The sequence below is a fragment of the Aptenodytes patagonicus genome, chromosome 4, assembly GCF_965638725.1.
Source record: "Aptenodytes patagonicus chromosome 4, bAptPat1.pri.cur, whole genome shotgun sequence".
NCBI lineage: Eukaryota > Metazoa > Chordata > Aves > Sphenisciformes > Spheniscidae > Aptenodytes > Aptenodytes patagonicus.
The window spans coordinates 6,853,979-6,870,879 of NC_134952.1; the positions used below are offsets into that span (position 1 = coordinate 6,853,979).

Sequence of the window (16,901 nt, forward strand, 5' to 3'; positions counted from 1 at the left end):
CTACAGCTTCAGGTCTTGCACAAACCAGTATCTATCTCTGTTGTTGTATCCCTCTGTAATTGCCTGCATTTTTTAGCCTTGTTTGTAAGTGATTTTTGGTAAGCACCTTTCACTCTATCCTGTATAGCAGTCAGTGTGATGCCCTGATTGATGACTGGTCTTCAAATCAGTGCTATATCACTGGCAAAAGCAGTAACAGCTCTTCCTCTCTCTGTTCTTTCTTAGGTCCCCCAAGGATTGCCGATAAAGTAATTCACCGTCAGTCGGTGAGGCTCGGGAGGACCATCAAGCTCCTGTGCCCAGTGGAGGGTGACCCCCCGCCTCTCACCATGTGGATGAAGGATGGACGCACTATCCACAGCGGCTGGACGAGGTTCCGAATCCTTCAGCAAGGGCTGAAAATCAAGGAGGTGGAAAGCGAAGACGCGGGAACCTACATTTGCAAAGCCACCAATGGCTTCGGCAGCACCAATGTGAACTACACCCTCATCGTGATTGGTGAGTAGAGCTGGAGAAAAGCCAGGCCTCACCTGCTCTGGGGGGAGAGAGCGAGCTGATTTCTGTGTAGCTGTCAATGATTGCAGATTTGCTTTGCTAATCATTTACTGACCTCCACTCTTAACTGGCCCTTTCCAGTGTTTGAGGATTGCCAGAGCTGGCTATGTTACTGCACATCTTCTGCTGCAGCTGGCTGCAGGCAGATAAGATTACGCAGTGCCAAAGGTTACAAATAAACAGAAATGATGCAATAGTCACTAGGGTCCAGATCACAATGAACTCCACACAGGAAAGGCTGTGCGATAAGGAGAGGTCACACTGATCTTTATGTTTGCTGTTGGAACAGGGTAGTTCTCAAAACAAATGTTAAGGCACCCATATAAAAATGCACAGCTGGAAGATCCACGTACTGAGCTTTTGCAAAGCATGGTGTCTTCAGGAATAATAATATTTAGATTGAAACAAAGCTCAGAGCTGGCATATGACCCAGGGATGCTCAATTCCTGAGAAATCCCCTTGGTGGAGGCAGAATTAAAAAAGCTTCAGATGCCATCTTGGTGACCATGGGTTCTCTGGCTGTGCTTTTGACAGGCTTCAAAGGGCTTGCTTGGCCTGGCGCTGGGATTTTGGGGTCACCTGCTGGGCTGAGCATTCCTGAAGGCCCCCAAAGACACTTCTCTGGGTAATCAGAGATTCCTTTGCTGTGGCTGCCACAGAAATATGCTCATTGCTCCTTGTCTGTGAGGAGGGAAAGAGCTGGATGAAATTTGGCATGCTGGAGGATGCTGAGGGAGCAAAGGGGAGGGTTAGAAAGCAGGGGGTGAGATCAGGTATCTTGCTCACCCTATTGCCTGATCAGCACGCCCAGTATCTGGTCTACAAAGTTCTGTTTCCCTCAGACAGTGGAAGTGAGGACAGAGTTTAGGGCAGTTTCCAGCTGCCTACTGGCTGGCACTTGGCCTCTTTTTGTTCTATTTCTTCTTCACAGTAGGAGGGCTGCTATGGACTCAGAGCATGTAACAAACACTTGATGCTGCTTGATGGAGGATTATCACCCGATAACAGGGTGATCCTTGGAGAATGCACTTTGCTGTAGAGCCAGTGTGGGAGAGACACCAGAATGTAAATGTCTTATAAGGAAAAGAGATACTTAGGTGAGGGAAACCCTCTTGCTATATGACTCCTGTAGCATCAGTGGGATAAAGCTGCAAAAGCCATCTTATCGTTTACATAGTTTGCAGATTTGGTTTTCCTTGTTCACCTCTTTCCTATCCACATTCATCCATCTTTCTTTGCTACACTGAGCAAGAAGGGTGAAGTGGAAATAGTCTATAAAGAGTCATGTCTATACAGACTCCTTTTGGACGTGCTTTCCAGATTGTTTGGTGTGGAGAAAGGAATGCTATAGGAGCCTGCTTCAGTCCTGCTTGTGCTTTTGCAGTATGTGGAGGTTGCCAAAGTCTTTGATCATCTGTGTCAGCCAGTATTTTCTATAAAGCTCAGGGCCCAAGCCAGCTCCCATTATTCCAAGGCAAAGAGGCATCGAGGCATCTGCGAGTCAAAGAAGGCTCTGACTATTCTTGGTAGCACAACAGAAACAAATGAAAGGGAAAAGCCAGGAGGCACAGGGTAAAAGCTGGACTAGAATTCAGGAAAGATTGAGGCAAAAACTCCAATTCAGTTGCTCAGGGAAATTGGATTATCAAATTTAATTGTGCTAAGAACAATAGTGTTCATTATATTTGGCACTGAAAAGCCCTGGGCACAAACACTAGTTATTAGGAGCCTCATCGGGCAGCTATGGAAGGAAATGGCAAGCTCCCACTGGCCTCTGTGGGTGTGAGATTGGGCCCTATGCAAACAAATATTGATCACCAAGTGCCAAGAAAAGGGTAACTTTAAACTAAATGTGTGGCAGACATATGGGCTGAGTTATTGTTCATCTCCATGCATCCTTGTTCTAATGCTGGCTAAACCCAGTATTTCTTAGACTCTTTGCACCTTCCTTCCTTGTCTCACAGTGTACCCTTGTGCATTGTTGTTGCTCAAACCATTTTTAACAGATTACTTATGTCCCTCGTCTCCAGTGGTACAGATGTGTTCACGTAATGTTTCAAACCAACTACTTCTCACTAGAACAATTTCCCCTGAAAACAAATGTTCCCTTAGTGTCTTTCTTGCCAAGGTCTGCAAGTAAGCACAAGGTATCATTGACTTATTCTTTCAAAGGATCCAAACATTTAATGTATTGGCCAGATGCTCGTGTTCCTCTTGGTGAAAATGCTTTTGGTTGAGAGCAAATCAATCCTTTGTTGATTTTTGAGAAGGAGGCAGTGTTTTAAGACCAACTGCATGTCAGTTTTGAGGATGAAGATCAAATTGATGGAGCTGTTTTGTTTGTGCTCCGGAAAGCACAAACTTCATTAGGCAGAGTGGCCTTTTGAACCATATGGCCTCTCTATTCTCCCACTCCTTCAAAGGAGAAAAAGCCCTCTTATTTCAGCTTTACTGCTGACACCAAACATGTAAAACCACACAGGTGTCAGACATGGGCAAGGTGGTTAAGATATTAAATCTAAAATAGCATCAAATGATTCATTAAATGTTGGGACTTGAAAAAATAAAATCCATTTTGACATGAAAACATTCTAGAAATTTAAGCAGTAATATCTGGAATCTATACAGTAGCTTATTGAAAGATTTTGGAGTTATGCTATATGCTTTTAACTGAGCTCTGCCACACCACTGGCAAGTGAGTAACTGTCACCCCTGTTTTATACACGTGTACACTGCAGCAGGGTAAGGTGATGGTTTATGCAAGGTCCCACAAAGAGCTGAGACTAAAATTCAGCTGTCTTGAACCTCTCTGCCTGCACTCAGTGCTATATAACTCTTATTAATCTTAACTCTTATTAGTCTCTATATGCCATTAGAGTATAGAGAACCAACAAAAGTCTGTGACATTGTACAAAGGAATAAAAAAGGGCAGTGGATCGCCAACACCAGTGGGTGCCGGCAGACATGGCAGAGGTGAGCTCCCTTGTCTACGTTGCAGGTTGGTCTCTGTGAGATGTAATAATTTTAGTATAAGCCTGTTCGAGTGTCGCTTTGCGGCTTTGATGACAGATCTTGCTTGCAACCAGCCAGCTCCGTGCACGAGCAGAGCAAACTTAGGTCTGCCTCTACACATCTGGTAGACATACCTACACGTTGCCTGGCTGGAGGACTTCTCAGTCTGTAAGTGCGGATGAGACAGATTACTGTGATTTTACAGATGGTAACTAAGGGAAAGAGAGACCAGGTGATTAGTCCAAGACCACATAAAATATGAGCTGTGGCTCAGAGTTGAGTCTAAACCTCTTAAATCTCACCCTAAAAGACTATTCCTCCTTCATAACACTTTGTAAAGTCTTTTCTTCCTAATTTAGCATCTTCCTGCTGCTGTGTTGGAAGGGAGTCTTCTCTTATTCTAGGTTTTTGATCTTGCTTCTCAGACAAAGGTTTTGCCAACCCAGATGGTAGCAATTGGTTTCTGCCCTGCTTATTTCCCCATCTTCTCAGACTGCAGGGCCTGGATCCCAAAGATCCAAGGAATCCTGCTCTAATACACTCCTGCGTGAAATGTAAGCCAGTAAAAGCAGATAACCAATATAAGTCAAAACTACAATTTCCTTTCCTAGCCAGCCTTAATAGTTTTTGTGGCTTACCACAAGATTTGGGATGCCAATTACACTGCAGACAGATTTACAAATGCTGGAAGAGGAACTTCTCTTTAATCAGTATTAAATCAGCATTGCAGTTATTAAGTACAATGGTTCCTTATTGTGGAGAATTATCTGTAGCTCATCAAAACAAATGTGCTGTACCTTCCCAAAAAGTTATTTGTACAATGATGCCCATGAAAATCTTATCTTTAAGGTTTTTTCCCAGCTGAATCAATTCAGAAGAGCTGATTTATAACCTACAGGTGTGAAAAGTAACTTTATTTTGGTTTTAGATGCTTGGTTGAAACCTGCGGTTTCTTTACTGCAGAATAAAACTTCCTTGCCAGTGTGCTGTAAAAGGAAGCCTAAGCCCAAAGAGGAAGAAACAAAATGTTGAATAGCTGCTCACTATTTGAAAACTGTCCACCTTGTGTGCTGAACGGAGGTATGTTCTGCAGAAAAACAAATAGCATGTGATGGTGTAACTGAAGCCTGTATCAAGCTGTGGCCAGCCTGGAGAAACTGTGAGGTTACACATACGGAGCCATCGCACGCTCCAGCCGTCAGGCGCTCCCTGGGAAATCTTAGCCCAAATGGGTGAGATTTGCCTGACTTATAAATAACTAAAACCAAAGTTTCTAATAAGGAAGCGCTGGACAGCCTCCATTACCATCTCTTCCTGCAATAATAAACAGGATCACTTGTTCCAGAAGTCTGGTCATTCTCTGAAGGGAAAATTGTTGGTGAACAGCTGTAGGAAGGACTATTAGTAAATATTTATGCTGTAGCATAATGACCTCTTTCACTAATGTACAACACAGAGGACTTTTCACTTGTAGAAGTGTTATGGGCCAAATCCTGCAAGGTGTGCCAGCATTGCAACATGAGGGGCTATTGCTACAGGTGCTGCCAGTAAATACTTCATCTTGCATCAGTTGCTCAACCAAGTGATGAAAGATCAAACTGTCTCTATTTTTGCATCTGCATGCATGTTTCTTATTACTTTCTGTAGCAAAGAAAAATGAAGCAGCAACAAGAGTAGGGTTTGGGATTGTCTCTGCACTGTAGACTTCTTGCTTCACTTGGAGTTTGTAAACTGCCAAAGACACATCTTTCTTGGGTGCATCTCAGCACAAAAAAGATCAACATTTAAGTCCAAGGAACAGCTGCTCCAGTGTTTCTCTTTCTTGCCCTGTTTCTCTGACTTCTGCAATTGTTTTTTCTCTTCTTCGGGTTTATTTGGAGGAAGATTTTGGTGAAGAATCCATCATCCATCCGGTTCATACCCCGCTCTGGTGCCTAGCCCTCTGAATGAGCAAGCCACTTGGCCCCATTTGGGCTGTGGAGTATTAAAATCTTGATGCAGAGAGCAGGAGGAAGAGTGCAGCTTGTTGTCCTAAACCTCTGATGGGCTGTTCAGAAATTGATCTACATCTCATTTTCACACAAATCAAATTTACTATTAAATGTCTGCTGTCTGTCTGCTGCAATTGAGTGCTTTGAGAATCTTCCCTGACATCAGATGATTTATCTTTAAAGTAGCTTTTTCCTGCTGAGCCAGCTGCTATTTTTTATGCTTTTTTACAGCTTGTCCAAAGACAGCTCTCTTTGATTACAGGCATGTGTGAAAAATTTGCATTAAAATAACCTTTTTTTTTTAAACAGTCAGCATACGTTTCCTGAAAAAAATATCATGACAATGTCTGAATGGATATTTATTCTAATGGGCTTTTTTCTGCTCATAGTAGTAGAAAATACTGTGTGAAAAAAAGTCAAGTACAGTAAAATATGGTTTGCATTACAGTTCTCCAATGAAGTCATCAATCCGTGTCTCAGAACTCATTTATAGTGCAAAAGCTGAGAAAACATTTGCAGCACAGAGTCAGGTGCCATCAGCCATCTTGGAAAAGCATGACAAATTCATTTATGTTTGGGTTTTGGCCTCTTAATAAACTCTGGGGACCAGAGAGAGATGTGCTCAGCAAGAAGATGTGAATCAACATTGAGTCAGCAATGCGTGCACCAAGGGACTGCTAATGCTAAGCAAAAACTGAAATGAGTCAACACTTAAAAAAAGCAAAAAAAGGTGCAGTATTTGCATTTGAGAACAAGGTGGTGTGGCTTGTGCTGGTCACGGTATGGAGTTAGCAATCCGTCTTTAGCGCATTTACTTCAACACAAAGTGTGAAAGGCAACCCATCCAGCATGGGACCGTTAACACAATCACAGGGCATATAATCATGACTAATGAAGATTAGTCTGTTGTTATATGGAAATGAAGAATTCCTTGTGATAATAAACAGTAACAAAGTTCTCATGTTTAATTTGTTAAGGCCCCAATCCGGCAGCTGGATCTATGTTGGTGGCCTCCTGTGCATACACAGTGTGATTAACACCAGATGAGGATCTGGCCATAGTCACTGATGCTTAGTAATGGTTATGTTGCTAATTAAAGCTCAGATTGTTTTTGGCCTTTGGGAGCTGAGCAGAAAAGGGGAGCCTTAGTTTGCTACTCAAGGCCTAGCAATTGCAATCATTGCACAAGGACTTCTTGTCAGCGTGTGGCGTGGTGTCACTGGGTCACAGCAAGCCCTCTGTGGAGATGCAGGTAGGGCTTTGGTTCATAACAAGACCTGTCTAAGCGATGCTGCCAAGTGAGGGGATCCTGTGTGTCAGCCTGTGGTAAGAGACTGTCAATCTGCATGAACTGATCCCAGTGACTAGAGGAGTCAATGAAATGCTCGGTACACAAAATGTGAGTATTTTCATGTTTTGGTGCAAACTCATAGCTAAAAACTGTTCACTTGGAAATGAAGCTCCTTTTCCACTGGAGGTGACTCATCATTGACTAATGATGCCCTCACCCAAGTGAGGGCTCTTCCTTCTGAGTGTTTATTAGTGTAGGCATAAAGACACACACCCTAACCAAGCTTGGTGTTGCCCAGGGACAGCAGAAGCATACGTGTTAAAAGGAATCTAAAAGCAATCAGTTATTCCTATCCCCTGAATTTCAGTGGTGCTTCATTTCCTCCTCATTTGGAGAATCCTGCTCAGAGTCCAACAAACTCCCTGTCCACATACGCAGCATGTTTAGTCCTGGAAAATGTCCACTGTCCTGGGAGAGGAAAGAAGGAGAGAGAAGTACTCCAAAATGAAAAGGTGACTATTCCTGGATTGTTGCAGAAAAACGGGTTCAGTAGTTTTAGTCATTTGGATGAGTGCTACACTAGACTGATGTCACAACAGCCCATAATAATTTGTTCTTGAAAAGCTCTTTCTCCATAAAGAGGTGATGATGTGAGTGCCCGTATTAGCTGTAACTGTCCTAAAAATGACTGATCAAAAATGTAGCACCAAGTGATGTGACTGATGGCTCTCGGTGAACAGGTGTAAAAGGCTGGAAAACATCACAACCGGGCAGCAGTCTTGTTTCTTCCGAGTCCAGCTCTATAATGTAACTCAGTGCTAATGCTGTATAATGTCCACGGTTTTTACAAGATCTTTGTTAGGTTTTATTAGTTTCATTTGATTTTATAACAAACTTTACAGTATGCTTATCAATACGTCATGTTCTGGCTAACAAAAGCCTCACTGTTTCGGGTAGATTTCTTTTTTCCCTTTGTGAAGCTGTAACATAGAAGCCAAGTTAAGAAGGTGACAACACCTGTTCACAATTTAAAGGAAATGAAAAGATTTTTTTCCATGGATGTAAGCATGAAATTCATACATATATGTATGGATATATAATTTCCCCCCATACTCCATCCTGTGGTAGGCTGCGGCAAACCGGAGCTGCAGCCAGTGTAAAGTCGAGGCATGCAGGACATATGGATGCATTTAGCCCACAATCCTTTGCAGATGCTTTGGAGTGTGTAGCTGCTGCTACACCCATGCAAATAGCAAACTGCAGCTCTGTTTGCTGCACGAATATTGTTTGGGAATGAAAGCAATACACAATGCCAGGCAGCCTGACGTTAGAAGTGTGTTTGATCTGAGCAATTTATGGCTTCCTTCTGTTAAATGATATTAATAGAATTAGCCTCTGATCCCAACGAGTTTGTGGCGTACATGTCGGGTTTTTCTCGTCGGTATGTCTGAGGCTAAAAACATCTTTTGCCTCTGACTTATTAATCAGAGTTGTCTTTGTTACAATCCTCCATACAGCTAATGGGCAGAATTTCAGCCCGTGTTGACAGAGCAATGCTGATGTGCACAGCCGCTGATTTGTCCACATCTACGGATCCAGAATGCTTAGCAATAGCTGCATTTGTGAGTAAAGCCAAGGCAGTCCCTGGTCCAAGCAGGTGATAGATATGTGTGTGGAAAGCAGGCATGCAGAAGGTGGTCTAGATTATCAGTCAAGGTCTCTGTGACTGCAGAATAGTAGTTGAGTCTTTTAATTAATAGCGCCCCAAGTAATGAGAAGCCATCACGCTAATTGCAGACCTGGTTATCAGCAGTTTTGAGATATTTACCATCTCGCCAACCATCCAAGATGACCATCTTCCCCAAGTAGCAGGATCTTTCTGTTAACTTTCCTACAACCACTACCATCCTCCCCTTTTCCTGACAGCATTTCTTTGGCACCAGTGCTCCATTCCTCCTCTTCTTGCCAAAGGCTGGGGGAGTGAAGGACTTAGTGTGGCCTCATTGGACTCAGAGGACCACTGAAGCTGGGTTGAGCTTCATGCGCACGGTGTCTCCAGGAGGTCTCTGCCAGAGAGCACTGTGCCCCATTCACTACTGCCATCGTACAGCTCTGCTGTCCTCAGTTTGCTCAGTAAATACCACTGATAGTGTTTTTGAGCCAAATTTTAGTCCTTTTGATATCAGTTAACTCAGAAATGCACAAAAGGCACACTTGTAAATTAAGGCACGGTGTATAATATTTTTTATAGAGAGAACAACACCAAGTTGGGCTAGTTTATAAGGTGTAGCTTGAATGTTGATTTTGGAGACTCCCTCTTTATGTGTAAATGCACATACACGCCCTTGATCGCTCACATGCTGCTTCTTGATCCATACATGTAGGTATGTTGCCTGTTAAAATGTATGGTTGTTGAGGAGGTGTATTTTTACATTCCTGTAGGGTCTGGTTCTCTACCTTTCCTGTGCTGTCTTTGGCATCCACATTAAGAAAAAGATGAAGAAAAGGAAAAAAAAAAAACCAACAAAACTGCCAGCAATTAGTGTATAAACCTATTTTTAAATCCAATTTATTTTTGTTTGATGAAAGAACATACTCTGTGTTGTGCTTGATGAATAATATCATTGTGCTAGAATGCTTTGATTCTTCTTACTTTATAATAACGTGGGTTTCACAGTCAGAAGACCTGAGTGTTTACATTATACACTTTTGGCAATAAATTTGGAAAAGAAGAGAGAAAAAGCACTAATCCCAGGAGTTCTGAAACCTACACTCCTTCTTAAACGTACCCTGTTAAAGACATTAAGTCCCTTGCAAACATCCATCTATCAGCAGTGGAGAGTTTGTAAAAGGCGCACTTTGTTCTGAACTCCCTGCCCTACTGATTATGCACAGTTCTTTTATTTTGTGAATAGGATGACGACCCCTTAGCCTGGTAATGATGACAGATTTATGTATTTTAACACCCAGATGCTGCTGTATTTGTTAAGGGCTGCCAGACTCCAGCAGTGCTGCAACCGTAGTTTATTTTCATTGTCAGTTTATGCTGCTTTTTAAGGTGTTCTGCAGCCACTGGAAGCAGTGCCGCTGCTGCTCTCAGAGGTTGAGATGTCAGGATGTTAAGAGCATAAGCCACCGTCCTTGGACTGTTTCCACTCATAAAATGTCAGTTTTACTCTGGTCGCGCTGACGGGGTGGAACCTGCTCCTCGCACTGAAGCCAAGGAAAAGAGGGGAGAAATAAAACCCCTCCGAGCAGTAAAAGGAATCAGATAACATAGAATTCACCCCTTCACTTTCTACTCCCATGATGTATTTTGCAGCTCTCAAGTTAATGTTTTAAAGAGAACCTTCTTTTAATGTGCAGTAAAAGCGAAGAACATAAACATGCCTTGCCAGCTGAGCTGTTAAAGCACTGTATGGGTCAACACATCTGTCCTCTACGCAATGCATCTGTCTGTGATTTCTTTTGGGTTGTTTTAAATTACTGCAAGTGGCAGAACAATAGGGAGACAAACAGTAAGAACAATGCTGTTGTTTAATAACAAGCTAAATTATTAACAGGCCAGTACAGAAAATATTTCATGTAAATTAAAGGGAAGCAAATAATTTTATTTTCCATTGCAGTGATCCAGTGCAACAAAGGCAGTCTTTCTTCTTTTCTTCTTTTCTTTCATCTTGCTATAGATACGTGTGTTCCTGTGCGTGTATATAATGTTTTTACAGACACACTACAAAGGTTATAGGGCAAAAAATGCAGAATATGGATGGTTTTCTGATCTCTTCATGCCAACCAAGCCACTAAATCTGAGTTTATCACACAATCCAAATGATGCATAGGACTTTTATTGCCTTTTTTTTTTTTCCTTCCAATTCATTGTTTCTCTGAAAAATGTTGTCAAGTCAGTTGAACTATTGAGTTAGTCAGTTTTCTGCTTGATTGTCAACAACGGGCTTAGAAATATTTGGGATTGAATCCTCCATCGCAAAACTATTTTGATTTGGAAAAAGCATCACCACCAAATTCTTCATTGAGTTTTCTTTGGTCCAATATTAGATGTTTCTCTTCTTAAAGAGAAACCATATGAGTTGGCATGTTGGTTTTGCGTTGGTTTTTTTCAAGCTAGAATAAATTATGATGACCTTTCTGCTGAAGTAAACAAGGACCTTCATCTCACCTTTGTTGAATGTGCAGCTGGCAGGAGAGAGAAGAGCTGGTGGCAGTCCTCCTCGTTCACTGGCAGGGAATTTGGGAAGGGAGCTGGATCCACTTCAGATGCGGGCTGGGATTCCCAGACCTGCCTGCTGCTCTCTCCAGAGCAATCCCAGGAATCTCATGGAGGAGAGGGGTAGCACCTCCCCAGTCCCCGGCACAGCCCAGTGTTTGTGCTCTGTTTGCAGCGTCTCCTGACAACTGCAAGCCCACTGCAGTTTCTCCTGGTAGCCCTCACATGTGCTTTGGCAGGAGAAGTTCCAACCCAGGAGAAAGTTGTGGGAATTTGACATGAAGACCGTTTTTTCAGCCAAGGTCTCTTGTGAGCTGCTTTGGTTTGAGTGTATTTTTATTAATCCCTTTCCTTCAAGGAGGCTTGGAAGATGCAGCAGCCTTCACTTGTGGGAATTGAGTAGTATTGAGGGTGAATTTTGAGAAGCTGGTCTGTGCAGTTGGCTTGAAATGCAAGCAAGGTGCTAGGCATGCTCCTCCCGTCCTGAAAGGAGTGCTCCTGAGATGCGAGCCGTCTTCTGCTCACATTGGTGGATTGGTTGGTTTCATCTATGGGGAATCCATCAACCCCTTTCCTCTGGGATGGTTTTCAGAGCCTATGAGAAGGTGTCCGAGAAGCTGTAATCATGGCCATTGTAAAAACATGTCTATATGACCTTCAAAAAAAAGAGATTGTTCTCTGGGTGCTTCGTCCTTGGGTAATTATGGAGAATTTTGTGGTGGCCCCTTGAAACCTTGCCATGATAGACAAAAAGGCAACAGTTTTCAGGGGTAGATCGGTGGAATTGCTTCAGAAAGGAATTTGGCCACCTGACATCCTCAGTACTGTCAGTGCTCATGTGTATCTCCCATCCCTTTGCCAGGAATGATTTGGATACATTTTACCCTTGTTCTAGGCAAAACCTGGGTCATGGACATACTCAACTATAAATGAAACTGTTAAACCTTAAATACAGAAGTTACGCCTTACATGTGGTTATTGCTATTTGTTTGTTTGACCCATGTTAGCTTTTCTTAGGAATTTTTGGCTGTTTTTCTTTTCAAAGCTCCACACTTAACAGGAGGACGGGCTGCACACTGGACTGCTCACAAGTGACATTTTTGCCACCCTTCAGCATCTGCAGCGAGGGAGGGAATATTGCAGATCCTGTGACAGCATCTCTGTTCCTCCAAGGCCATGTTGGCATGTCCTGAAGGGGAAACTCTTTAAAAGTTTCACTAGATCCTTCCCACCTGGTATTTGGAGAAAGCACTCTTCTGTGTTTGGGGCCAAATCTGTTCATCTTCGCTCATGCGCTATGGACCACGGAAATAGTTCAGACACGGGGAATAAAAGCCAACAAGTTGCCTGCATATCATTCCTGTTATTTCTGCTGCAGCCTGTTTTTACAGTATTTTATTGCTTTTCTTAATGACAGCTACCTCTCTGGAGCCCCGTACCGGCTTTTTTGACACTTAGCATGGGGAGCCCGGTTGCTGTGGGGAATAACCAGTTTGCTTATTCCCTTATGGAGTTCTGACCTGCCTTTTATATTTCAGATGTGGCACGATACCTGGTGCCACCCCAGCTCTGCAGGATGCGCAGTGATAAAGATTTAACTTATTGGGATGGCACTGCTTTTGTGCCTTGCTTAGATATGGTCCCATGGACTTGGAAGGTAGTTTCAAGCCTGCTCACTTCATCCTGCCTATTTTGGGGGATTTGCTATTGTAATGCAGTGAGATTTCTTCTCCAGCCTCAAATGCTAAACCACTGCTAATGAGATGATGCGGCCCGTTCTTTGCTGATACTTTGGTCTCTGCTCAGGGTGTAAAGTAACGGGTGGATTTTTAGCCACTGCTTTTCTCAAACCCTTCTTCAAATATGGCATGACTCAGGCCACGAGTGAAATGCTTTTCATGTTCTTAGCGAGGGAAGAAGTGGACCCCACTTAGAGGTCTGTAATTTTAAAGGAGGATGGTAAACTGAACTTACAGCACTTTATCTCTGGGGCCGTCAAAGATGGAAGATAAAGGGGATTTTTCAAAAGCAGTCAGCCGAGGCTGAGTCAACCCCTTTTGAAGAATTCCCATGAACTTCCATGGGATGAGTATTGCCAATGCTGAAAGCTTTTGAAACCCTACCTAACCATCCAGTGACACCTCTTGAAAAATGTGTGTACTAAGCACACATTCCTGGGAAAATGTAAGTAGGGTTCACGTGTTGAATACTGAGGTGCTTTCTCAGAAGCAGGTGTTTTGAAAGGAAATTGAGAAAACGGGTTTCTAAAGCAATTTTAATGAGCTATAGTATCTGCCCTAGTCAGTAGGGACATAGTACTTAAGCTGAAGCTATTTTTTAGCATAGTTTTGTCTCCTGTAAGCAAGGCCTGACTGGTAAGTTGGCTGTCGCAATAAGCAATCCCTTTAACGCCAGTCAAACACATTCAGCTGTTGTGTGAACACAACACAATTGTTGTGCTGAGCACAAAACAATTGCAAGGTTTGCTAGTGTCTAACTCAGAGCTTGTACGATGCTTTGGGATTCAGAATATGAAAGACATTTCTGTACCACTTCTGGATATGACCTGTAACTGCTGTAACAGTTAAATACAAATTAATAAGAACATGGAAGCTGGGGCCTGAGACAGTCCCAAGACTGCAGTAATCTTTTTTTTTTTTTTTTTCCCACTTTAAGAAAACTCCAGGCTCAAATATCAGGAATACTGTTGCTGGATGTAGTCCATGCATGCAGTTGCCATTGGCCGTGGTGGGAAATCGGTGGAGTTACTCAGAAGGAATCTATGTGAGTGAGGAGCAGGGTGTTCTGCCCATGTTGCAGGGAGGCAACCTAATACCTGCCCTTGTTAGCTTTAGGACTGCTAAAATTCATTGCACTCATCTGAGGGGAATGGCTTGTCTTGCAGTTCTGCAGGGAGGAAATGAAAGAGAGAAGGAGCAAAAGGAGAAAAACATCAGGGAGGGATTTTAAAAACTCTTTCCTTCCTTTTGCATTGCAGATATGTTAAGTACTTAATATTTTAAGAGCATCTTCTTACTTAGAAAAGCTGGCAAAGATGGGATTCAGTATGAGTCTGCCAGATTGATTTACAAATCGGCCTTACGAACTCCTGCTGCTTAAACATACCAGAATGCGACAATTAAAGCCAACATCTGGAATTCATTGGTGGAGCAGATCCTAGATAAACATTAAATGAATGTCCATTTCCTTAGCATTGGATTTCCTCTGGCTACCACAGCTTAACTAGTGTCATCCTATCAGATAGAGCTGATGATGATAGCAGAGCAAATGTCAAAGTCATGAGCCAGATCTATTTGTTCCATCTTTTAGCACTGAAACTAGGACTAAAGCTGGGCTGAAGAGACACCCGCTGTTTTTTCCACTAAACTGTGGGGATGGGATCCTCATGTAACTAACCTGAGCTAAGCTGGTCATGTGGCTCCCTCTCTCTCCTGTGAAGACGGAATACTTCAGATTAGTTAGGTTACTCTCACTTGAGGAACTTTGTCTCAGTAGAGTTTCTCCTCTCTCCGTTTCCCCCAAACCTGTCAAAGTTACTGCAGTCTCCCTCCATTCTCCAAATCCACGGAGGGATTCTGTTTGTTCATTTGTTAGAAACAGAGCAAATCAGCTAATGAATTTGGGACTAAGTCTAAAGTTATGTAAGTGGAAGCCAGTCACAACACATACCCACTGTCTTCCTTTGCAACAGACCTCTTCCCTGAGGCTTGGCTGAAGTGGAGAGTGGTCAGTGCCATCCACATCCATGGTGGGTGAGATGGAAAGCCCTGGGGAATAGTTTTTCTAGGGGCAAGAAGAGCTTGCTTACCCTGGCAAGAATCAGATTTCTTTGTGCAATCCAACCTAACTGTCGTCATGGGGGAAGTAAAAAGCACCTTTCGGCTTTCACTTGTACTCGTATTGCCCTATAGTCTCTGAACTCCTTGGTCATTGGAGGAGCAAAACATGTGATGGTCCCTGGTTGGTTTTATTTGCACAACCATTGTGTCCCTCCTCTGAAGCTGCTCAGTCCTGGATCACTGAAATGAAGGAGAGGAGAGGTGTTTCCATGTGGGCAGGCACTCTGGACCCAAACAACCCGAGAAGAAAAACGTCCCTTTTATGGAAAACCATAACTGCTTTTAGAGGTGTAGCCTCCCACTAAGGCACATGAAAACACGTTTGCTCAGGTCTGCACTCAGGACATCAGTCTTACCTCTGATCTCAAAGAAACTGGATGAGGTGTGGGATCTTTAGGAACTTTCTGAGGGTCCAGGGCATATATTGAAGTGTCTGATTTCACCTGTCTGAGGTATGAGGTTTTGCCCACAAGCAAACAGACATGGATTTTGCAGAAAGCTCTTTGAAGCAGTCACTTTCTGCTTTGTACCATGCAGGAGCTATACTGAAAGAAGTAAACACATTGCTGGTGCAGGGGTCCTCCTTCCAACCTTGAGGTGATCTCCAAAATCTCTATTAGTGCCTCTCTGGGTCTCCAGGTCGCCTCTGCTGAGCTCCCCTTCTGCAGCTCCCGGCTTCTGCTCGAAGCATGGTCTCTCTCTCCCTTGGGACCCCAGTATTCAGCTTCTTCCCACTTTCAGCAATCTGACAATCAAAAAAATCCTCCTTCCCACCTCTTGCCTAGTCATTCAGCTTTATAAAAGCATTAGCTCAGCACCTTGGTTTCTTCGGGGAAAATTGCACGCATCTTTTCCTTTCCTTCCCTCCCCTGCTTTCACAGACTGCTTCCCCCCCACTTTGTGGAGAAGCTGAATCCATATGGATCTTCTCAGCTCGGGACGTAGCTCCTGGGAGGCACCCAGGTGGCTTTCGGGACGCGTTTGGGTTTCCGATCTCTGTCCCCAGTTCAGCAAGGAGCAACACAGCCGTGAGGGCTGTGCTTGACATACCCCAGAGCACTCGGTGACACAGTAATATCTTAAGGGCCAGTGCGTTTCAGAAACGGAGCACAGACAGGTTCCCCGAATCATCCTACCAAATCAGCAGGACCTTCTGCACAGAGCAGGCGCCTTCTCTCCTCTGAACGCTCCCAGCCCGGCTTAGCTGGAGGGAGCTGGTGACCCCACGCACAGTGCAGAGCGGGCTCAGCGCAGCGATGCAGAGGAGCTGAGAGTGAGACCCATATTGCCCTTGCGCTTTGCATTCTGATAGTATAGAGTTGCCTGCTCGGGGTAGGCTCAAAGAAGCAGAAGTAGTTTTCTTGCTGGTTGGCCCTTTTTCCCTTGTGGCTCTACGAGCATTAATCTGCAAGTTGAAACCATAACATGAAAGAGCGCCACAGAGGAAAGATTCAGGTAAGTTTACAGTTATGTTATTTTGCTTTGCTGGTTACTTCTATCTGGTGGGTTTTCTAAAGCAGCCAATAAATATTTTTCTCTCTGTTATGGTGCCGACAGTAGCCTGAAGTCCCAGTTTTCTCCTGTGGAAGATAGACCTTCGAGGTCTATAAAATTTATACAGTATACTTTCTGATTTTTATTAGCCTAGTAAAAGAGATCATATTTTGTGTGCTTCTGTATCTCTGGACATTATGACTGGGGAATTATTCTGTGGGGCAACAGGCTGAATGCTGTGGTTGAAAATACTGATTTATCTGAGCTGTGAAAGCAGTAGACCGAGCAGATAATGAAAGTCCTTGAAATGCTTCAGACATGCACAGCCATTTTAGAATATCCCACAAGGGGGCTGTGGGTTACGTTGTCATTTAGCTTTTAGTCGTTGCTAATTAGTTCCACCTAAATACTGATTTCCCCAGCCCATTCCTCGTCTCTCAATTGTAACACCCCAAAGAATGAATTTTGTTTGC

At 43.5% G+C, this 16,901-nt stretch overlaps 1 protein-coding gene across 3 annotated transcripts in view; it reads left to right on the forward strand.

The window, feature by feature from the left end:
• FGFRL1 (fibroblast growth factor receptor like 1) overlaps window positions 1-16,901 on the forward strand; it is a 183,391-nt gene that overhangs the window by 90,955 nt on the left and 75,535 nt on the right. For all 3 annotated transcript variants that reach the window (XM_076335745.1, XM_076335743.1, XM_076335742.1), the window contains exon 3: window positions 226-498. In XM_076335745.1, the coding sequence (XP_076191860.1) occupies window positions 226-498 (273 nt within the window). The remainder of the gene's footprint in view (window positions 1-225; window positions 499-16,901) is intronic.